The 23,885-nt window shown below is 46.3% G+C and overlaps 1 protein-coding gene across 1 annotated transcript in view; it reads right to left on the reverse strand.

Moving 5' to 3' along the window:
* Nucleotides 1-7,505: 7,505 nt before the first annotated feature.
* The window catches only part of LOC121444168 (electroneutral sodium bicarbonate exchanger 1-like), a 34,489-nt gene continuing 18,109 nt past the window's right edge, over nt 7,506-23,885 (reverse strand). Inside the window, exons 3-8 of the mRNA XM_041645964.1 lie at nt 19,041-19,190; nt 18,252-18,387; nt 17,280-17,440; nt 10,910-11,098; nt 9,977-10,068; nt 7,506-9,033 (exon numbers count right to left, since the gene is read on the reverse strand). Of these exons, the coding sequence (XP_041501898.1) occupies nt 8,830-9,033; nt 9,977-10,068; nt 10,910-11,098; nt 17,280-17,440; nt 18,252-18,387; nt 19,041-19,190 (932 nt within the window). The 3' untranslated portion in view covers nt 7,506-8,829. The remainder of the gene's footprint in view (nt 9,034-9,976; nt 10,069-10,909; nt 11,099-17,279; nt 17,441-18,251; nt 18,388-19,040; nt 19,191-23,885) is intronic.

Raw genomic sequence — 23,885 nt, forward strand, 5'->3', positions numbered from 1 at the left:
TTGAATTCTAATTTTAAGCCATGCAGATCCGATAAGATGCATGGTGTATGTCAAATTTTTTGTGTCTGTTGAGGTTTGCTTTGTTACCTAGTATGTGCTCAATTTTTGAGAAAGTTCCATGAGGTGCTGAGAAGAAGGTATTTTCTTTTCTGTTTGGATGGAATTTTCTATCGATGTCTGTTAAGTCCATTTGAGTTATCACATCTGCTAGAGCCACTCCCAGCTCTAGATCTGCTCTGGAAGGTGACCTTTGACTCTTGTCAGTGCTTTGACCCTGCTTATCTCTCAGGGGTGACATGAACAGCCTTCTGGGATGGATGGCTAGGACCAAGCCTGCTTTGGTCTCAAGGTAGAGTGGCCTCACAGCAAAACCTGCCTTCAGTCAGGACCAGAAGGGGTTAATCTTAACAAGCCCTGGCTGGAATCTTCTAGGGTGGTTGCACCACTGTAGAGAATTAGACCCTCAGGAAATACTGGTCTTTATTGTGATAGTCAATGGGAGTCTCCCTCAAGGGACTTAAAAAGATGAGGGATCTAGTCTCATTTTGGGTCTTTCCTAGTTAGGTTTCCACTGCTGTGATAAACGCCATGACTGATAGCAACTCGGATAGACTGGGGTTTGTTTTCTACTACACTTCACCATCCATCAATGAGGAAAGCTGAGGTTCAAAGCTGGAGGCAGGAACTGAAGCAGAGAACATGGATGGAGGCTGCTTACTGGCCTTGTTTCTCTGCCTTGCACTTCCACATTCTTGGCAATTATGCAGTTTCCTTCCCTGTTGCCACCAGCAGCCCAAATCCCCACCTAAGCTGTCAACTTTTGACCATACTTGGGCACAAGCCCAGCTTGTGGTGAACACATCATTGCTCCTCACCTAAAACCTATAAAGTGTCCGTGCTTTAGCTTGGAGGTGCAACTTGTTGGGCCTCAATCTCTGGGACCAGAGAACTCACCTGGGAGTTACTTTGCTCTAATAAACCTATTGTCATATTTTTGGTTCAGCTTCACCTGGCCCACTGCATTAGTAGAGAAACTTACTATCAGGAGGCAGGAAACCTATGACCTAGGAGTGCACATTCCCGCTTCTTATGGCCATTTCTACAGGAACAAATGTGCCTATGCCTGCTGCCTTGCAGGCACTGCAGTGCCTGTGGTGTGCCCGTGCTGCCGTGCCCACCTGCTGTGCCTGCTGTGTCCTGCCTGGACTTTGTTGCTGTGTTTTTTGTCAACTTGATGCAGAAAGAGTTAAATGTGAAGACCCTCAATGAAGAAAAGGCCTCCATTGTTGAACTGGCTGGAGGCATGTCTATTGGGTATTTTCCTGATTATGATTGATGTGCAAGGGCTCAGCTCACTGCAAGCAGAGTCACCCCTGGGCCTCTGCCTCAGGTCCTTTCTCAGGTTCCTCCCTGGCTTCTCTTCATAGTGGACTGTAAGCTGTAAGGTAAACAAACCCTTTCCTCCTGAGTTTCTTTTGGTGTCATGGTGTTTATGCAACAGGAAGCAGACTGATATACACGACTACCTTACTTCCTACTTTTGAGATAGATAGGAAACAGGCTCATAACCCTCGTACATCACCTCTGCTGTTTTCTGTCCTGTGTGTCTCCAGGGAGACACAAAGCCCGATTTGTTTAATGCCATATGATCTACCACACTCCAGCCATATTTGCCACCTTAATTGAATTTATTGCAATACTGTGACTTGGGTCTGTTTTTCTGAATAACTCATCTCTTGCATTCAGTATCCAGCAATTAACCCTCTAATTGATAATGACAGGAACTTTTCACATCTTTTTTCTACAAATGGATAATGTTTACGCATGGAGTGCGAATCAAAATCATTATGAACTTTTTTTAGTTTTGTTTTTATGGGCGGTAAGTTTCGTTTTGTTTTCTTGATGTTGGTTGGTTTGGGCTTTTTTAATCTTGAGGATAATTCTGACAGAGTTAGAAGGACAGCACCAAGGCAAGCAAGCTGTAAATCCTAGCAGCTGGGGGAGGAGGGAAAAGGAGGGAGAGAGGGAGAGAGCCATGCTGTGTGCCTGTGGCCACACAGGAGACAGTGAGAAGAGGGTGAGGCAGGGTTTACATCTCAGAGGAAGAGTGCAAATGCCCAAACTACCAGAGGAACATACTTGTTTTGGGTTTTGTTTTGTGGGTTTTGTTTTTGTGTTTGTTGTTTACATTTTGGGTTGGTTTTTTTTTTTTTTTTTTTGCTTGTTTTTTGAGAAAACGTTTTTCTGTAGCTTTGGTGCCTGTGCTGGACTAGCTCTTGTAGACCAGGCTGGCCTCAAACTCACAGAGAGCTGCTTGCCTCCGCCTCCCGAGTGCTGGGATTAAAGGCATGCGCCACCACTGCCGGGCTCCAGAGGAACATACTTAAGCTCCAGCCAGCACCCAAAAGAAAGAAACGGGGGAAAAAAAGGCAGGGATCGTTACAGCCATGACCATACCTACACACAATGCAAGTTACAGAAAAACCACTTATGTACAGTAGAGGAGACCCCCACAAGGGCCAGGAATGAGGAGTTTCACGGAACATCCACAACACAGAGTCCACGCTCCTAAGGAAATGGGAACGGTGATTTCCAGCAAGAGGGTGCCCTGATGTGCAGAGAGCACAATGTCCACCTCCTGCTCACAGGAAGCAGTAAAGAAAGAAAGAATGTTATACAGGCAGGCTTTTCTCTTCAGCAAAAGGGATCTCACCTGGTTTCTACTGCGAAGGCTGGTGTGGATGTTCTTTATAGCCTGGTGATCATTTGCTGTCTGTAGAGCTAGGCATCCCCTGAATCCCCCACACTCCCAGCATTGTCAGTCAATAGACACAATTTGTTTATTTGTATTTTATGTGCACTGGTGTTTTGCCCACAGGTGTGCTTGTGTGACAGGAATTACAGACAGTTGTAAGCTGCCTTGTGGGTGTTGGGAATTGAACTCAGGTCCTCTGGAAGAGCGGCCAGTGCTCTGAGCCATCTCTCCAGCCCCAGAGCCTATTCTTGCAGAAGAGGTCACAGGTACTTTGCAAAGGAGTTTTGATGTGCCCACGCCTTAAGCTTTGTTGTGATAATTGTCACAAGGAATCTTTCTTCCAAATCTGTGCTGTGCCTAAATAGACCAAAAATAAACTACGAGGAGTCAGAGTCAGTTTGAGCCAGTCTAGGTTCAACCACGCTGAACCAATTTCTTTCCTGACATCCTCGGTCACAGCACAGCTGGCACAGCTGGCACAGCTGGCTATAGTGTTTGCAGGGATCCCCACACAGAGAGGTAGGTGGGCAGACTCTGAATACTCTGGATCAGCCTCTCTATTTGAAGATCACCTCTGCTCACCTTCCATGGTGACCACTTCCCCAGTCTTCCGTCCACTGCTAAGACCTAGGGATTTGCTTGGTTCATAGCCTCGAAGGACAGCAGGTCACTCCTACAGTGTGAGTGACTGCTCAGGGCCTGTGGATCAGAGGCCTCATTTCCTATGTTTCCTCTTCACTGGACCTGAGTTTGAGTGAACATACACAAAATCAACTCTCTTGATGTTATTCTTTGATTTATTGTTATCCTACTTCCCTATAGCAATGTTAGTATAATCATTCCCATTATTCTTTTGTCGTATCCTTTTAGTTGAAAGTGCCAGAAACACAAGCAAATTTCAACCATTCAATAGCGTTCTCGTCAAAATTCCGATACCATTCTTCTCAGAACTAGAAAAACAATCCTAAACTGTACATGGAGGCACCAAAGGCCATAAAGATAGAAGAGATCTCAAGAGAGAAGAAAACCACTGGAGGGATGGCCACATTTTCTTCAAGTTCTACTGCAAAGCCAAAGCAACAAAACCAGTGTGGCATTGGCACAGAAACACACTCAGTGGAAGCAGACAGAGTGTCCAGGTATAAAATCATGCTTCTGTAGCCACCCGAATTCTGACGAAGTTACTGAAAAGCACACTTGGGAGAAAGTCAACTTCAAAACAAATGGCACCAGCAAAACTGCATATCCACATAGAGAAACTGAAGCCGAGTCCTCTCCCTTGTGCAGAAATAGCCCAAATGGATCAAAGACCTCGCTGTAAGAACTCAACCTGATGGGGACGGGTGAGGAAGGAACACTGCAAGAGGTCGACACAAGCGGGGATTGTCTGAGTGGACTCTCATGAAGTGGGTAGTCAGGTCCTGAACAGCCTCATGCAGTGTTAGCAGACTGGCTGGAGATAGCTCGGTTAGTAAAATGTTTGTCTTGAGAGGATACATATAGCAGCTTCTTTTATTGTTCTATTAATAAATAAAGCTGAGGAGTCAGATATTAAGGTAAAGCATGACAGGTCCACAGAGTGACAGAGAAAAGGTTCAGCTGACCCTCCTCTCTACTTTCCCAGATATAAAGCCCAATCTTTCCAAGCCCCTCATTTTCCTCCCCGTGTCTCTCTATCTTCATCTGGGCCCACCAGAAAACTCTCGGGTTTATTCCCGGCCAGCTGAATGTGCACTCTGCTCTCTTGATCAAGGTTTAGTTCCACTGGGAGTTTCAAAGTCACAATACAAACCGATCTCCCACATTTCCAACCCTTCTGTCTAAATAAAAAGGAAAGGTTTTAACTCTAACACAGTAAAATATAGAAAGTAAGATCAATTATCAGATAAGAATTATATTCACAATGTCCAGTCTATTTGTATCTGGAAAATTCAGAGAAAATATTCCATTATCTCTCTTCTCTTGATGAATCCAAAGTTTTGTACCTAATTTATTTCTGTCATAACTAAGGAATCTAATCTCCTTCACTTAGCCTCCTCCCTGACCATGAGCAATAACAACTTGTAACCAACCCCCCAAATCATGACAAACAACCACCGAACGACCCAAACCCACCCACCCCACCTCTTGGGTATCTGGATGTCGTGTTCTTAAAATTACTTCCTGTTGTCTGGGGGTGATGGTATCTTTTAGGGAACTCTTAGAATATTGAGATAAAGATCAAGTCCTGGTAAATGAGCAAAGGGTCAAGGTTATGATGGAGAAACCCACAGAGACAACTGATCTGAGCTAATGGAAGCTCATTGGCTCTGGACTGATAACTGGGGAACCTACATAGAATGGAACTAGATCCTCTGAAAGTGGGTAATAGTTCTATGGCTTGGGCAGTCTGTGGGGCCACTGGCAGTGGGACCAGGATTTATTCCCAGTGTATGACCCGGCTTTGTAGAGCCCATTCCCTATGGAGGGATACCTTGCTCATTCATGGGTCAGGGGAGGAGCTTGATCCTGCCTCAACTTGATATGCCATACTTTGTAGACTTTCCAAGGAAGGACTTACCCTTTCTGAGTATTGGATGGGGGGATGGGGTGGGGGGAAAGGTGGCAGAGAGTGGGAGGAGGGAAGGGAGAGGGAACTATGGTTGGTATATAAAATAAAAAACTTTAAAAAATTTTTTTTAGATTTGAAAAGGAAATAAATTTGTTGAAATAAGTAATTAAAAATAAAGGATGACTGTTGGTCTGATGACTTTGATGTGCTTGTATAGGTTCTAAGATAAGCATGTGTCCATGCTTGCCAGAGAGGATGCACTTGTATACATTATAAGATAAGCATATGTCCAGATTAATATTGAGGTCTTTAATCCATTTGGACTTGAGTTTTGTGCATGGTGAAAGATATGGATCTATTTTCATTCTTCTACAGGTTAACATCCAGTTGTGCCAGCACCATTTGTTGAAGATGCTTTCTTTCTTCCATTGTATACTTTTAGCTCCTTTGTCGAAAATCAGGTGTTCATAGATTTGTGGGTTAATATCCGGGTCTTCTATTTGATTCCACTGGTGATTCTGCACCTGGATGGCTGATACATTGGGTACCAGCATCCTTATAGCTCACCATCCTGGGTGCATCAATAAGACAGGAGTGTTCTGCGCCCAGATGGCTGATACATTAAGTACCAGCATCCTTGCAGCTCACATCCTGGGTGTGTCACTAAAGACAAGAGTGTTCTGCGCCCGGATGGCTGATACATTGAGTACCATCCTGGGTGCGTCACTAAAGACGGGAGTGTTCTGTGCCTGAATGTCTGATACATTGGGTACTGGCATCCTTGCAGATCACATTCTCGGTGTGTCACTAAAGACAGGAGTGTTCTGCGCCCGGATGGCTGATGCATTGGATGTCAACGTCCTTGTGCTCACTGTATGTTCGTGGCATTGCTTGCTGAATAAACAGACATAAATGAACACAGTTCAGAGAGACTCTGTTTAGTTTGATGGAAGACACTCCAATCTCAAGTCTAACTTGACAGTCACTTCTGCCTTTGAAATAACTGATCATAAATAAACCTTCATGGTAAGAAAAGAAAGATCAAGTCTTGGGAAATCAGGCTGTATTACTTGTTGTCTAGTCTCAGTGTGAAGGGAAAATGCGAGGCTCATCTGAAGGCCTGGCTGGAGTAGTCTCTGATGCTGGACTGTTTTAGCTGACTGCCTTGAAATTGCCCTGAGCAGTTTGCAGTCCAAAGCCGATCTTCGAGTAGTGTTTGTCACCTTAGTGGCATTACGACAATCCAGGTGGAATCATTGATGTGGGGCCCCATTACTCTTTTGGAGACTTCAAAGGTCACTGTTAGTGTCATGGTTCACTGCAGAAAATTTAAACATTTTAAATGTCATATGCAGCAGATCTCAGAGAGAATAAAGGACCACAATCTACTAAATACACCTGAGATACACAAGCCTCATTCCTAATTACCTGTTTAGGGTCAAGCCCAAAATCACACATAGAGTCACATTAAGTCTATTTCTAAAATTATGTAGTACTCTATATGACCATTAATATCATGACAGAAAGTTGAAATATGTATGTATCAACCTTATAAATTTTGAGACAATATTTATATCTTAAGAAAAGTTTTAAATTTAAAAGTCAAAATAAAATCAAAGAATTATGAGATTAGTGACAATAGAATAGTCCCTTACTTTGGGTTTTCTTTTGTCCCATACCAGGTGACTCTTCTGACATGAAACAGAGATTTTGGATTTTTCCTTTAGCAAGCATGCTTGAGTTTAGAGAAGGACTGAGGTGAAGAAAACACAAACCGAGGGAAGGCTGGATATGGAAATACTGGGTAAAGGAACAGGAACTACAGAGACACGTATTACCAACAGAATACAAGAGATAGAAGAAAGAATCTCGGACACTGAAGATACTATAGAGGAAATAAACTCACTGATTAAAGAACAAAACAAATCCAACAAATTCTTAACCCAAAACATCCAGGAAATTGGGACACCAAGAAAAGACCAAACCTAAGAATAATAGGAGTAGAAGAAGGAGAAGAATTACAGCTAAAAGGCCCAGAAAATATATTCAACAAAATTATACAAGAAAACTTTCTCAACCTAAAGAAGGATATTCCTATGAAGGTACAAGAAAACCAAATAGACTGGATAAAAAGAAAGCATCCCCACGCAATATAATAATCAAAACAAAAGAACACAGAATAGAGGACTGAGCCACACCCCAACTCTAAAGTCAGCTTTAATTGTTAATTGGACCGGGGCTACAAAAAGACCATTTCCCTTCAATGTCTGTAGGGAACAGCAGAAACAAAGATTTGGGAAAATTTATCTAATTTTTTCCTGCTGAAAATGTGCTATACCCTTAAGCCAATATACGCTTTTCCTCGGGACATTTTCTCTGCATGATTCATCCTTCTTAGTCAGATGTCTTCTTTGTCCAGTGATCTCTAGATTCTTTAGTTGGATGCTTTCATTCTCCTGAAAGATAAAAAACAAAACCCTCTCTAACTCTGGGGAGTTTCCCTCTCTGGCAGGTTAAGTCTGATGAAATGAAAGGCATTGGTTAGTCTTGTAAGTTAATTTAGACGTCTGGCCATGCTGTTTCATGAACTATTGCCTCTCCTAAACAAGAGGGCCCTCCCATTTGAATCTAATCTTTATCAGTCGTGATGGTATCCATAGCTTTTCTTCTCCAGTGGAAACAAAAGAAAAACCTCTTCCCCAGTGTAACACACGTTCTGGTTTCCATTCTGAAGTCAACACATCTTTAAAGTATAGAGGCTGATTTAATTCAGCAGATTTTTCTGTTATCCAACATTTCTCTACAGCTCTAGTTCCTTTCTCATTAGCATTAAAAATCTTTAAAGTTACTAGAGCACTGTGCAATCTATCTCTGGGGGTTTTAATTACCCCTTTCTGTTTATTAAGCATCTCTATTAGAGTTGGATTAGAGCTTTCTATAACTGCCTGCCCTGTGGGATTGTGTGGTATACCTATAGCATGCTTTATAGTATAAGAAGCAAAAAACTATTTCATTTGCCTAGGTATCCACATGATGGCCATAACTTCTAATAAATGTGTGATTATAGAATCAGCCTTTTCAAAACTCAAGCAGTTGCCCATTGAAATCCTGAATATATATCTATGGTATGGTACACATACTTTAATTTTTCAAACTCTGCAAAATGAAGTATATCCATTTGCCAAATTTCATTTCTTTGGATACCTTTAGTTTCACAGAGCAGCACAAGAAATGTTCAACTGACCCTCCTCTCCACCTTCCCAAATCTAAAAGGGCCACAGTTCTTTCCAAGCCCCTCCTTACTTCTCTCTGTGTCTTCTCTATTCTTCATCTGGGTCCATCAGGAAACTCTATGGTTTATTCCAGCCAGCTGAATGTGGCTCCTCTGAACCAAAGTTCAACCCCAATGATAGTTTTGGAGCAACAATACAAACAAATCTCCTGCAACAGATAAGGAGCTGAGCTAGATCCCCAGAGCCCATGAGGTAGGGGAGTGGGAGGAGCCGGAGTTGGCAGCACAGGTTCATAATCCCAGCACTGGCGAGGCAGAGACCAGCCAGACCAGCCTCTGCTTTGTTCCAGGTACTTCTCTCAAGCCGGAGAGGAGCACAGTTGGGGACAGCCTCTCAAAGGCGACGATGGGACGGTCCAGAGTGTCCACTTCTCCAACCAAGACATTGGAGTCCTCTGCCCCAGTGGGAATTTTTTTCATGAAATGAAGGTCCACCTGAAAGTACACAGGAGTCTTTGAGAATTTAGGAGCCATCGGCTTCGCTGGCAATCATTCTCTTCAAGTATCACTCAAGGCTACAGAAGAGTTCCTCACTGTTTTATTTGATCTTTATAAAAACCCTGAATGGAGCGATCATAGATCAGATCAGTCCACTACTTAAAAACAAAGGGGGGAAGTGATTAAGATTCAGGGAAAGAAAGCTGACTACAACTACGGAGTTTAGAATACCTGCACGTGTGTGCACGCACACATACACACATTTATCATTTATAGCACATATACACTATATATAATTTAGTGTGTGGGGTGTGGGTGTGGGTGTGAGTGTTGTATGTGTGTGTGTCTACACATGCTGCAGTCCATGTATGGAAGCCAGAGAACACCTTGTGAAAATCAGTTCCTCCACCACTGTGTGGGTTTCAGGGCAGAATTCAGGCAGCAACACCTTTAGCCACTGAGCCACCTCAAGAATCAAAGTTTAAGTCCGAGAACTTTCATCCCACCCCACCATGCTCCGCTGGGAGGAAGCGCCTCGGGAGTTCTGGGTCATGTTATGTCTCCTTGCAAATACTGACTGCTCCATCAGATGCAGCAGCCACAGCCCTCCATCACGAGCTTTAGGAGGCAGCGGCAAATACTGCAGTGACAACAGTGAGAGGGACTGCACGGCATCAGGTGCCAGAGGGTCACTAATGCACCGGGAGCAGGGTCAGTGGGGCCTCAGCAGCAGTCTGCCTTCGCTGTGCTGAGTCGGCCGGCTGAGTGTGCAGAGGGAGACAACAAGGAAGATGGCGTCCCTTTCCACAGAAGCAGTGCTGCTCTTGGGGAAGGCTCATGAGCCGTCGGAGCTTACCAGACCCCAGAAAGATTCCAGAAGACCCTGGGCTCCACTACAGATAACCTTCGGTCTAGAAGTCAACCTGCCATGTCTCCTCACCTTGCTTAGATCCACAGGACTGTGCTCGCAATTCACTCCATTTTTCACCTCGAGACTTGTAGTTGGAGCAGACTGAGGAGAAACAGTCTGACCTATTTGGAGACAGTCAAACAGAATCTGCCAATGGCTTGCCCCTCCTTCCCCTCAGATCCAGCCATCCATCACAGCCAGCTGTGACCTCTACAGGCTGGGAGGACTATGAAGCAGGGTCCGTCACGTCTGTCCCAGCACTCAGTGCTAAGAAGGCAGAGGTCTAGTCCTCCATTACCTTCCTATCTTCCTTTCTCTCTGCAGAGAGCCATCCTGACCCTCAGTGCGCGAGCACCTCTGCAGAGAGCTTAGCAAACAGCTTGCCAGCAAAGGAGGAGAAGCTGCAGGTGAGGCCTTGCCCAGCCATGGCAAGAGAAGCGGTTAACAGCTGGGCCCACCCACGCCTGTACACAGGCTCTGGACCTAAGCTAACACACAGAAATCCCACAACAAATGGAAGGAAGGTCCCGCCATTGTCTTTATTAAGTGCCATGTGAAGATTGTCCAGGGCCATACACTCTCCAGGGGGTGGAGCCAAAGCACAAGCCTGGAGGCCTGGCTAGACCACGGTAGTTTGTGTCTAAGCAGACTTTTGTTTAACTGGACAAGGCTGCAGCTCACCTTCTCTGGCCCAGCTCCTCATCGATGTGACCATTCTCCCCAGAGCTACACCTTCTTTGGGAGCACGCGGGGATACATCCCTCACCTCGCAGTCCCCCCTGGGATGCTATCCAAGGGCACAGGGAGAAGGGAGCATCCTAGTCACCCAGCTCACTACCCATCAAAGAGTCCAGGGGTCTAAGTGTCACAGCCTCTCCCTCCAGTAATTTCGCATCACCAACTGGTCCCCAAATGTGTTTTCAACAGAGAGGAAAAAAGAGAGACCCCCCCCCAAGTCCTTACCATCTTTGTCCATGGAATGTGGGTCCGATTGCTTCTTGCCAACCTCAGCAAAGGAGCGGACAATGGGGATGAGGTTGTTCCTCCGCCTCTCATTCTGATGGTGGTGTTTCTTGAGAAGGGCTTCCCGCACTTTAACCCTCATACTGTCATTCAGGTCACTGAACAGTTCTTGCTGGTCCAGTATCAGGTCTAGGAAAGAGACATTCACAGCAACACTCAGACGGAGAGTTCAGGAACCCAAGGGGAAGGGTATGAGGTGGCAGGGGAATGGGCAAAAGGCAGAGACGAGCTGCTCTCCTAGGGTCACCAAGGTGGTTTCAGCTTCCTGTCTGAAGGAGCATTTGGGTTTTGTAGCTATGGAACACCGTCCTTTGCTTATTTAACAACGAGACAACAATGTGAACACATGGTTTAGGGACAGAGTGTCACTATGCTACATAGGCTGCCATGAATTCCTGGGTTAATGTGACCTTTCTGCAAGAGTGGGGCTTACCGGAGCTGGAGAGATGGCCCCATGGATAAGAACACTGACTGCTCTTACAAAGAACCTGGGTTCTATTCCGAGTACCCCCATGGTGGTCATAACCATCTGTAATTCCAGTTCTAGGAGACCCAACACCCTCTTATAGCCCCCAAGGGCACCAGGCATGCGGTGTACATGCACACATGATATCAAATGACTAATCCATATAAAATAAATCTAATTAATTAAAAAAATTTTAAGGTAGGACTTAATCACGGTGACTATACCATTATACTTAGCTCCAACCATTGCTTAGGGAATGAAGTCTCTGAGTATTTAATGCATGCCCAGAACTGTACCATGGGGTTTTCATCTGTCCAGTCCTCACTGAAACTCAAAAAGTGGGCATTTTGATGAAAATTCTTTTTTAATTCTATTTTAAAATGGATTTTTTATCTTTATTTATGTGTGTGTATATGCCCCATATGTGTGCAGGTACCCAGGAAGACTGGAAGAGAATCATCAGCTCCCCTGTAGCTGGAGTTACAAGTGGCCATGAGCCACACAATGTGGTCCTGGGAACCAAACTTGAGTCCTCTGCAGGAGGAGCAAATGCTCTTAACTTCTCAGCCAGAGTTCTTCCAAACAAAGAAACCAAGGGACGGTTCTTACAAAAGTCCCCAAGCTCTTACATCTGCGAAGCCGAAGAGCCAGGGTTCGTGTCCAGCTCTGGCTGACTAAGAGCCCACGATTACTGTCTTAACTCTACTGTCCTTCCTCCATGAGCCCTGCATTGTTGTAACTGTCAGGGATGCTGCAACCTTGAAATCCAGTGGATTCTTGAAAGTGCAGCCTATAATCAACCCAATTATAAAATGGGGCACTGAGCTGAACAGAGAATTCTCAACAGAAGAAGTTCAAATGGCCAAAAGACACTTAAGGTCATGCTCAACTTCCTTAGCGATCAGGGAAACGCAAATCAAGACAACTTTAAGATACCATCTTACACCTGTCAGAATGGCTAAAATCAAAAACACCAATGATAGCCTTTGCTGGAGAGGTTGTGGAGAAAGGGGTACACTCATCCATTGCTGGTGGGAATGCAAACTTGTGCAATCACTTTGGAAAGCAGTGTGGCGGTTTCTCAGGAAATTCGGGATCAACCTACCCCTGGACCCAGCAATACCACTCTTGGGAATATACCCAAGAGAGGCCCTATCATACAACAAAAGTATATGCTCAACTATGTTCATAGCAGCATTGTTTGTAATAGCCAGAACCTGGAAACAACCTAGATGCCCTTCAATGGAAGAATGGATGAAGAAAGTATGGAATATATACATATTAGAGTACTACTCAGCAGTAAAAAACAAGGACTTCTTGAATTTTGCATACAAATGGATGGAAATAGAAAACACTATCCTGAGTGAGGTAAGCCGGACCCAAAAAGAGGAACATGGGATGTACTCACTCATAATGGTTTCTAGCCATAAATAAAGGACATTGAGCCTATAATTCGCAATCCTAGAGAAGCTAAATAAGAAGGTGAATCCAAAGACAAACATATAGGCATCCTCCTGAATATTAACCTTCATCAGGCAATGAAAGGAGACAGAGACAGAGACCCACATTGGAGTACCGGACTGAAATCTCAAGGTCCAAATAAGGAGCAGAAGGAGAGAGAGCACGAGCAAGGAACTCTGGACCACAAGGGGTGCACCCACACTGAGACAATGGGGATTTTCTATCGGGAACCCACTAAGGCCAGCTGGCCTGGGTTTGAAAAAGCATGGGATAAAACCGGACTTGCTGAACATAGCGGACAATGAGGACTACTGAGAACTCAAGAACAATGGCAATGGGTTTTTGATCCTACTGCACGTACTGGCTTTGTGGGAGCCTAGGCAGTTTGGATGCTCACCTTACTAGACCTGGATTGAGGTGGGTGGTCCTTGGACTTCCCACAGGTCAGGGAACCCTGATTGTTCTTTGAGTTGATGAGGGAGGGGGACTTGATTGGGGGAGGGGGAGGGAAATGGGAGGCGGTGGCGGGGAGGAGGCAGAAATCTTTAATAAATAAATAAATTTAAAAAAAGTATATATAAAAAAAAGAAAGCGCAGCCTAAAGAAAGGTTAAATTGGGGATGGAGAGATGGTTCCGTGGTTTAGAGCATGGGCGGCTCTTCCAGAAGACATACATGCAGACAAAATACGAATATAAAATGAAATAATAAAGTTTAAAAATGTATTATTTAAATTAGTTAACTGCTCACTGAAGCCAATCACCAGCATTCAAACTATCAAGGTTTGCGGAAGGTCTTACTTGGTTCTGTCATCAGGGCTCTAGATAAATGTCCAGAGCTTCAGGCCCTACACTCTATCCCTAGTTCCATTATTCCTGACCCATCTGACCTTGGAATTACATGACCACTCTCTTCTCAGTCTCCCCTATACAGAGAGGACAGCGCCGATGTCTCCCCATGCTGATGGCCGCCACATTGAGCTGTGAGCAGCTGGTCCTCCTACCTGTTCTATGTGCCGGGACCAGAGGGGTGAGCAATCAAGGCGGGAGTCCTGCATATTTAGCCTTTATAATGATTATTTCTTCTCTCATATACACTCATGCTTCAAAATCCTGCACTTTGAAAGAAGAAAATTCCACGAGGGCCCTTTTCTAGCTATTGTTTTTAGCTTTTCTCTTCCCACTTAAAATTCTCAAAAGCAAACAATCCTACTTTAAGAATCACCTGCCGCTCCCTGCCAAGCGCCAAAGTGTCACGAAAATCCGTGTCTGCTCTGGGCCTTTAAGAACACAGCTCTGCCAAGAACTCATTTCAGATTTCCGGCTTCCGAACTGATTGTTTGATTGGTTTTGAGACGAGATCTTGCCACAAGCCCAGAGTGGTCTTGAACTTGATCTACCTGCCTTACCCTCTGAGTGCTGGCATTCCAGGTGTTACCACCACACATGTGGACTTGGGTTGCAGCAGTCCTGGTGGCTAACACAGGCTTGGCAGCTGGCACTGGCTGTCCCCTCACCATCTGCACTCCTGAGCTCAGTCTCCACGGGAGACTCGCTTCTATCAGCCTGCTTATGTCCCCGCAGTCATCCTCAGACAGGTGGTGTCCCCACCCCCATTTTTATCCTCAATGATCTCAACTGCAAGGAGACTGTAAGCACCAAATGCCATGGACCGGTGTGACCTATCTCAAGTCACATCAAAGATCCGATCATGAGCAGACATCATCTGGATGTACCCACACCCTAAAACTTAGCAAGTACAAAATAAAACTCATCCTCTTTCCAGCCACCAGATCTGCGGATTTTCTAGTCATCCAGCCACAAACTAGAATCCTGAACATTCTTCCCTTCCTGCCCCAAACCAGTCCATCAAGTGATTCCCACCACTCTACCTCCTGAGCTGCTCTAGCAATCAGCCCTTGCTGTAGGGTCCACTGAGGGGACACTGGCCCACTGGAGCAGGTGGCTCTGCCAGGTCTTACCCTTCTCCCCCAGCCCCTCTGCCTTGCTTAAAAACCTTTGGGTTGCATTCCTAAAGCTGCCACCAAGGTTTCTTCCCTTGTTTTCCACCTCCTCCTCCTGAGGCTGACTCGAGTCCAGCTATCAGAAGCCCCCTTTGACTCACCTAATTAACATGCCCAATTAAAATTAAACACCTCACCCTAATACAGATTTCTCCTACTTTACCGTTATGTGCCTATGTGCCACATCTGTCTCCTCCTATCTGGAGGCGGTCCTTTGTCCCTCTGGGACAAATATTCCTGCCCCCCTTCCCTCATCAGCTTCCCCATCCTCCCTCAGCTCTACCTCTGTCATCACCGCATCCTAGCCCACTTAAGAGGACCCCCTTCCCTCATCTGCTTCCCCTTCCCCACTCAGCCCTACCTCTGTCACCACTGCATCCTAGCCCACTGTAACATGGACCCCCTTCCCTTCTCCTAAAATTCCACCTGCAAGGTCATCTGCTGCTTCTTTTTCTGCCTGAGTCAGACAGCAGCCACTTAAACTTTTCTTCCCCACTTATAAAAGATTGCCTTAGAAACAGGTGCTTGGATGTGGTTTGTACCAAATCTGGGGTCCAGGAAGGAGCAGCCCTGAGCAGGGGGTGGCGGAGGGAAGGTCTCCTTCCTCTGCAGTGGAGCACCATCTCATCTGGTCAGATCCAACAACCTGGTTCACGCTCCCTTTAGCTCACCCTCCGTCTTTCTTACAGCTAATTTGATCAAGTACTACCCCCAAGACTTCAGCAGGGTCTCCTCATTCTTGATGATTATAATATCACTAACTCTCCGGGGCTCCTCCACTAAAAACAGGGCACAAACTTTCTGGGGTACTTCACGGGCATTTAGACACATAGTCAGAAGTTGATGAAATACAGATGCGACCCACTTGGACTACAGTCTATGAGTTGAGTCGTGTGAGGGAAGATAAAAGTGCTCTGGGAAAACTCCAAGAAACCATGAGTGTTGGGACCTCAGTTTCTTAAAAAACACCTAACTGTTCTGGGATGTGCTTTTGTGCCCCTTCCAGGTGTATTGATTGGACAGGAGTAAGTTTATTCTTTACGACTGGCTACTGTTTGTATGAGGTGTATTGATTGGACAGGAGTAAGTTTATTCTTTATGACTGGCTACTGTTTGTATGAGGTGTATTGATTGGACAGGAGTAAGTTTATTCTTTATGACTGGCTACTGTTTGTATGAGGTGTATTGATTGGACAGGGTGAGTCCACTCTTTCTGATTGGCTACTGTTTTTATAAGCCTCCACAGAGAACATGTTTTTGTCAATTGCTAAGGGCAGCTTGCCCACTACCTGAGACTTGCCTGTGGTGCTGTCTTCAGGGTATAAACTGTACTTTGGGGCTCCATTCTCGCAGGTTCCACTATCTCTAGAGCAGTGAACGTGACTCTAACCCTGAACTCACTTTTTTTTTTTAATTCTACTTCCCCCACAGTTGGGAGTACAACTGGGGCACCGCCTTCGGAAAGAGTTCGCACAGGAGTCCATCAGTACTGACCTCCATCCCCCGGGGTCCCAAAAGTCCTTAAAGAGGCATGATTATTTAGACACTTGGAATGGAGAAATCTTTAACCTGTCTAGTAGAATGGAGTCAATCTGAGGGGAAGTGTTCCATATGCCATCTGGTAGTCTCCAAAGCTGCGCCCCAAACACAGTATCTTAAAGTCTGTTCACATCAGAAAACCCCACCAGACGGGTCTATCCTGCATGCCACGCTGAAACATGGGAATGCTACGGCTCACGTTCCTGCATATCTGTTCTAGATGACATATTTTATACTGCTAAATCTTTTTTTTTTTTTTTTTTGGTTTTTCGAGACAGGATTTCTCTGTGGTTTTGGAGCCTGTCCTGGAACTAGCTCTTGTAGACCAGGCTGGTCTCGAACTCACAGAGATCCACCTGCCTTTGCCTCCCAAGTGCTGGGATTAAAGGCATGCGCCACCACCGCCCGGCTATACTGCTAAATCTTTAATTTAATTTTCTTCTTGGAGTTTTTATGACTGTCACAATTATTAGTGTGCACGTGTGTGTGATGAAGGCGTGCGCCATCGGGTCTTCGTGGAGGACAGAGGACAACTTTCGTAAGTCACTTCTTCCGTTATGAGTTTCTGGGTGGGACTCAAGTTGCCCAGCAAATATGTTTACTAACTGAGCCACCTGAGCAGCCCTTTCATTTTCTTTCTTTCTGACTTCCTTGTTCTGTCTGTTTTGCTTAAGATAAAGTACCACTGTATAGTGCAGGCCTTGAACCCGTCTTTCCCCTGCTTCAGCCCTGCCAACTTCCAGAATTACCGGTGTGCACCAGAACACCTGCCTCTTATACTTTCTACTTATACAAAATGTCTCGGCCCTTTGTTAGCCTTACCTGAAATTTCTTCTATGCTGCTTGCACGCATGTCCAGGAGGACAGAGCCATTGATGAGGCAGCTCCTCAGCTCAAACAGACTGTGCAGAGAGAGGGTAGCCACATAAGGCTTGCTCCAGCGCTCTCCCCCATCTTCAACATCCTCTTCAAACTTCAGCCACCTGCAAACACGGCCAATAATGAGATGCCACAGACAGAAGATGTTTTTTTTTTCCAAGAGAACAAAATATCTAAAAGGTCATAGAGAACAGCTGACCCAGACACACACACAAAAAAAAAAACTGGAAAAGCAAGTTGTGGCACAGTGCAAATCTTTTTTGTTTTATTTTTTGAGACCGGGTTTCTCTGTGTAACAGCCCTTGCTGTCCTGGAACTCACGTTGTAGACCAGGCTGGCCTTGAACTCCTTTGCCTCTGTCTCCTGAGTGCTGGGACTAAAGGTGAGGATCACCAATGCTCAACCTTAATCCCACTTTTATTTAAAGACAAATCTAAAATTATAAACACATATATGTATAAGACCCTAAATATATGCTTTGTTTTCTCCTTGGGACAGTAGGATTGAAGGTAACTGTCATTTTCTTCCTTTTGCTTACCTTCACTTATTTTATTGTCTATAGGAATTTAAAAATTTAATCTTTATCATTTGGACATATTGACAAACCATATTAATAAAAAATGACATTTTTATCTGTGCTCTGTATGACTTCAGAAATCCACAAAGACAGAAACACGGAAGACTAACAGCCTTGTCACATGGCATCAGGCCAGCTGGCCTGTTTAGCTCTCTCGGACCCTGGGAAACAGCCACAGTAGGGCATGCATCAACGCTAGCTACATCAGTGTGAGCAGGAGCCAGGCCTCCTAGCTACCACTTCAGCCATGAAGAGTCAGGGCAAGCAGGCCTGCCACCTGCTGAGAGGTGTGCACCTGCCTGTCCTGAGCTCCTGACCCGGCTCCTTCAGGGCCTCACCTGGCCGTCTCCTTCCACTCGGCATCCTCTCCCTCTCTCAGACAGATCTCATCCAGCTCTGTGAACAGCTCATGAGGCACATGCTCCTCGTCGTCCTCAGTGCCCAGAATGAACTGAACACGCTGAGAAGGGGTGTCTAGAAAACCAACAGAGAAAGGTCTGGATGTGTATCTAGCTCCAAGTCAGAATGAAAATAGCATTCTGCCTTACAGCTAAGGGAATATATAGATGTCCTGAATACAGATTTAAAAGTTCTTTTGTTCTTTGGGAAAAGGCTAAGGGTAAACATTTAAACCAGAGAGCAGAACTATAAACTAAGACCACTTGCAGAAGTCCCATGAGAACCTAGAAATCAGTTCAGTTCCCAGCACCCACACGTAGTTCACAACTGTCTAACTCCAGTCCCAGGGATATATCCCCTCTTCTAGCCACCAAAGGCACCAGGCAAGCATGTGGCACATAAACATACATGCAGGCAAAACACCCAAACACATAAAAATAGATTTTTTTAGTTTTCTAGAGAGCTGACGAATTTTAAATAGCAAAGGATTACTTATAGTGTTGACTGAGGTGTTGAAATGTCAATTTCAGGAAGACATTTTTAGTTCTTAGAAACATTCCTTCTTCCTGGGAACCCTAGCCAAGGGCTAGAAAATCAAGACGACCTGCCTATGCCTCCTGCATTCCCATGAATCACCATACCACCCAATCATAGACACTGGTCCTCTCTCCCCAGGGTGTTACCTCCCCTCTCCCCAGAGCGCTACCCCTCTATCCCCAAGGTATTACCATGGGCCAAAGCTTCCAGGACCTCTTCACCCTGGCTGGTTCCTTTGCCCCGCGCTCCTCGTCTCCGGTGCTTCTGGCCATGAGTGCGGTGGTGCCGATGGCCCTGCCTGCCCAGTGGCATCCGAACCCCCACATACAGAGTTCTATGACCTGGATGAAAGCAGAAGACCTATGGTGAGAATGCCGTTCCCAAAAGGAGTCTAGCGTAATCGAGAGCTAAGAACCACAGGGTTTTTGTGCCAGGCCCTTCTGGAATGATTAAACATCGCAGACTCCACTAATAAAGACAGCAATCACAGAGTTGGCAGTGTCTTTCTCTGTCTTGCATGTGGCTATAAACCTCACGAGGATGTGTGGCAATCTAATGAAGAACACGTGAGACTGAAGGACATGTGAAGGGCACAGCAGGTCACATATTAGAGCACGGGAATGCAGCTGGACGCCTTGGTGTGTGCAAGGCTCTGAGAGGGAGGGGGGACGAGGGAGGATTGGAAGAGGGAGGGAGAATAGGAAGGGAAGGAGGGGATATGACTTACAAACTATGGATATATGTTACTTTTTGCTATTACAAGAACAATGGGGTGATTTTAAGAGACAATTCCTGTATGGGGACTTTGGCCGGTTTTGGCAGGAAGTGGTTAAGCATGGTCAAGGCCCCAGTCAGCCCAGCTGGGCTTAAAGCTCCCTTTCAGCACTGGATGTCTGAGGATGAACAAGCCTCTCTTGACTCAGCTACTAAAAGAACGCTGGCACTCTTTCTTTTTAACTCACGGGGTTATCAAGAGCAGCAAAGAAGATTAGGACAGAAACTGCTCAAGGCCATGCCCAGCACCGCAGGCCATACCACCTAGACTGCTGCAGACGGACCTTCTACCTCAGAGGGGGCGTGGTTGGGTTTAGAGACACTAAAGACGGGCACAGAGTGGAGGACACGGAAGTAAGTGACCCGACAGCCGTCCTTTCTCGCCCCTCCTCCTGCTCCCACTCCTCCCATACACCCCCTTTGGTTTCCATCCTCCACCTGACTTCCTGCCAAGCCTGGAGCCCAGAATCAGAAGCTTCAGGGCTGTTCCAAAGCCTTATACTCGCAACACTGCTGTGCCCACACTGTTCCCATGGCTCCTGGCATCTTTAGCTGGTGTCTTTGAATCCTACCTACACCCATTCCTTCCCTTTGACTCCTTGTTTCTTGCTTTACTGAGAAGACGCGGGGCATCTCATGGAAACGCTGTCCATCACTGTCTGGCTCCTCTGCCCGGCTCGGGAGTTCTCCATCCCATGCCTCCCACTCCCCTGTCCCTCTGCTGGGATGGCTACCCTCACTCTCTCCTCAATCCAGTCCTTCCATGGCTGACCTTTGAAGACTCCCACTGGCTGTTCCCCGTGTTTCCCCCTCTCCTTCCTTTCCCACCAAGAATCATGACTGGCCTCACTCCCCCCGCCAAGTTCCTGCCCCATGGCCTCTGACTGTGGCTTCTGTCCCTGCCCTCTAGTAAAGCTGTATGCAGTAAGGACATCAGATGGCACTTAGTCACCAAAGCTCTGTCTAGCACATCTCCCAGTTCCACAGACTCCACGGCGAGCCCGGCATGTATCCGGGAACTCCAGATGCCCGTCTTCTTTGGTGTTCTGGGTTCCTTGTACTCTCGTGCCGCTGCCGCCGGACACCTTCAGATGTCTCATAACCCAAAACAAGGGTGACTCTTGACCCTTGCTCTCTCCTCTTTTTCAGTGGGACCCAGTCTTTGAATTTCAAGTTCACTTCTACACGCGACTCTCCTAGCCCCTGGTTTTAAGTCATGATAAGGGTGGAGAGCCACGGTCCTCTATGGGTGCTGGAAGCTGTGACCCAAACTCTGACCACCAACCAACAGAGAGCAAGCACAGTTTTCATCTGCTTAGACCTCAGACCATGCCCTCATTGGTTGATACCCAAAAGGCTATTGGCTGAATGAATTCCCACAACAGGTCCCATAGATCAGGAACATCAAGCCATTCACGTCTCCTGCTCTGACGAAGCAGGGTCTCTTCCCTGCCCTCCACACTAACTGAACGTTACAGAGTTGTTCTCCTGGTTACAGTCATATGGTCCATCTTGTGTGTGCAGCACCCCTGTTCTCAGTTCTCAGTGACCATCCTGTGTGTCCAGTGTCCCTGTGCTCGATCTCAGTGTCCATCCTGTGTGTCCAGTGTCCCTGTGCTCGATCTCAGTGTCCATCCTGTGTGTCCAGTGTCCCTGTGGTCAGTTCTCAGTGGCCATATTGTGTGTCCAGTATCCCTGTGCTCAGTTCTCAGTATCCATCCTGTGTGTCCAGGACAACTGTGCTCAGTTCTCCTCACTTCTTTGGATTTTCTTTCCTTTAGGTCAAGTTTACATATTTAACATGGAAATAAACGACCCTAAAAAACCAGGTTATCAGCTCAAGAGAGCAAAACGGGTAGCCCTACCTCTGGCACAGAACGAACATTCTGGAGAAGAATACACGTGCACACCTTTGTAGCTTCGCCAGCACCCAGTGGTTGGTCTCAGCGCCCTCCGCCTTCCATAACTGCTGTATCCACAGTGGTTCACACTCTCTACCTGAGCCAGGCTGCTCTTCCTCAAGTGTGCTGGCACTGTCTGCACATGCACTCACCAAATTCTCGGCAAACTCTGCCTCCTTGGCATTGTTTCTAATCTCCCCGGTGAGATGTGTGGTCTCCTTCCTCCAAGCCACCCAGAGCCCCAGCTGAAGCTTTTCTCGCGCCTTTTTTTCTGTCTTGCATTACAGATGAGCAGCTGCTTACTCCCAACTGTGATATGTGAACTCCAAGTCCCTGCTGAGATCTACTCCAGCACTGGTGTGGAACCACGCTCATTCGATAGTGAGTGTCACAGTGAGTCTACTGGGGCCATGCGGGTGCAAATAATTTAGTAAAACTTGTAAGAAAGATGTTGCTGTTTTTAAAAATAAGAATGCACACACACAGACACAAACACACACAGACACAAACACAGACACAAACACACACAGAAACAGACACACACACGCGCACACACACACAAACACACACACGCGCACACACACACACAAACACACACACAGGTACACACACAAACACACACATAAACACACAAACACACACACACGCACACACACACACACACACACACACACACACACATGTGCACTGAGAACAGCCATAAATGAGAGACACGGGGTCTTTGGGACAGAAGAGAAAGCATGGGTTGGAGCCACCACAGAGATGGGGCTGCAGACCACACTGCAGCTGGTGCGGTTGGCCGAGCACCCACCAGGGAGCCCTAAGGGAGACTCTGCTCCTTTGGGCTCCCAAGATGACTCTAAGTGGATAACCACAGGAAGTCCTACATGTGGAACACAGGCAAGCCTCCTTAAAACTACAAATACAACCAAGTGGGACTAGCTTTTGTTAAAGTGCATTAAGCTGACATCAGGAGTCATAAATCTAGCACTTAATCAGGAGCAATGTCATTTTCCAGCACGGCGTCCCCCAGCAATGTGACATCCTGCAGTTTTCTTTCCCAGCAGAGGGGAGCATGACATCATCTGGAGATGTTGCTCAGCTGACCTCGATGGATGAGACCTGGCCCTCAAGATCCAAGAGAACTTGTCTGGGTTTACTATTCTATTCCCTCACAAAAACATTCAAACATGTCCACTTCCCAGTGGAGGATTAAAGTGCACAGGTAATTGCTAGAGGACAATGGAGCTGCTCACAATACCCTGCGAGGCGTTGGGACAGCACGAGGAAGCAAGGTGCCAAGGCCTGGAGGGTGAGGTGATACCTGTGTGTCTGCCTTGCAGTAGAGAGGGAGAAAAGATGGATTCCACCCAGTCTTCCCCCACCATCAGGTCGGTTCTCAAAACTAAATTGGAAGTTGCACCAACATGTGTCTCGGGTACTGTGAGGGCTGAAGTTATGTTTAAGTTTAAATTACTGAGTCTAAGAGATTTATATTTTAAAAAGTGCTTCTAACCTGTAAGCCCCGCTTACAGGTATAACTTCCTGGAATGTGGGGGCTCTTGTTCATGTAGGACAACAAGTCACGTGTTCTCACTTCTGTAAACAAGGTTGGCGGCCCCAACTGCACAGGATGTGCTCCATCACAGGTAAGTGGGAGGCACAGAGGCAGGAAGTACAGCTGGATATATGCTTGCCTCTGCTTGGACGAAGGCCAGAAGTGCAGAGTCTTGCAGGGTTTGCCTTTATAAAGCCCCTGGCTAAGGTAATTTGGCCCAACACTCTGGAAATCCTGGGTAGGGACCTGGCCAGAGTCCAGAATCCCAGCCAGTATTTAATAAAGCTTGCTTCAAATATCTCAGAAATTGTGGTCATAGTCCTATTTTTGCCTGTGTGATTAACAGTACTACAGATGCAGTGGGAGTCAAGATCATGGTTGGGAAACCCACAGAGACAGCTGACCCCCGCTCGCGGGAGCTCACAGACTCTAGACCAAACAGCTAGGGAGCCTGCATGGGATCAACCTAGCAGTGGGGTCAGAATCAGTCCCTCGTGCACGAGCTGGCTTTTTGGAACCCACCCCCTATGGTGGGATGCCTGGCTCAGCCTTGATGCAGGGGCAAGGAGCTCGCTCCTGCCTGAAATTGATATGCCAGGCTCTATTGACTCCCTAAGGGAGGCCTTACCCTATTTGGGGCAGGGGGTAAAAAAGAGGTGTGGTGGAGAGAAAGGGAGGAGAAGAGAAAGGGGAAACTGGTTGGTATGTAAAATAAGTTTTAAAAAAAAATCCAGTGCTACAAACAAAAGGGTAGCAGTTACGAAGAGTCAGTGAACTAAGTGATCACTTCACAGTTTCAAAGA

The sequence above is a fragment of the Microtus oregoni genome, unplaced genomic scaffold, assembly GCF_018167655.1.
Source record: "Microtus oregoni isolate MIOR12 unplaced genomic scaffold, Mior012 000118F_ref0000498, whole genome shotgun sequence".
Classification (NCBI taxonomy): domain Eukaryota; kingdom Metazoa; phylum Chordata; class Mammalia; order Rodentia; family Cricetidae; genus Microtus; species Microtus oregoni.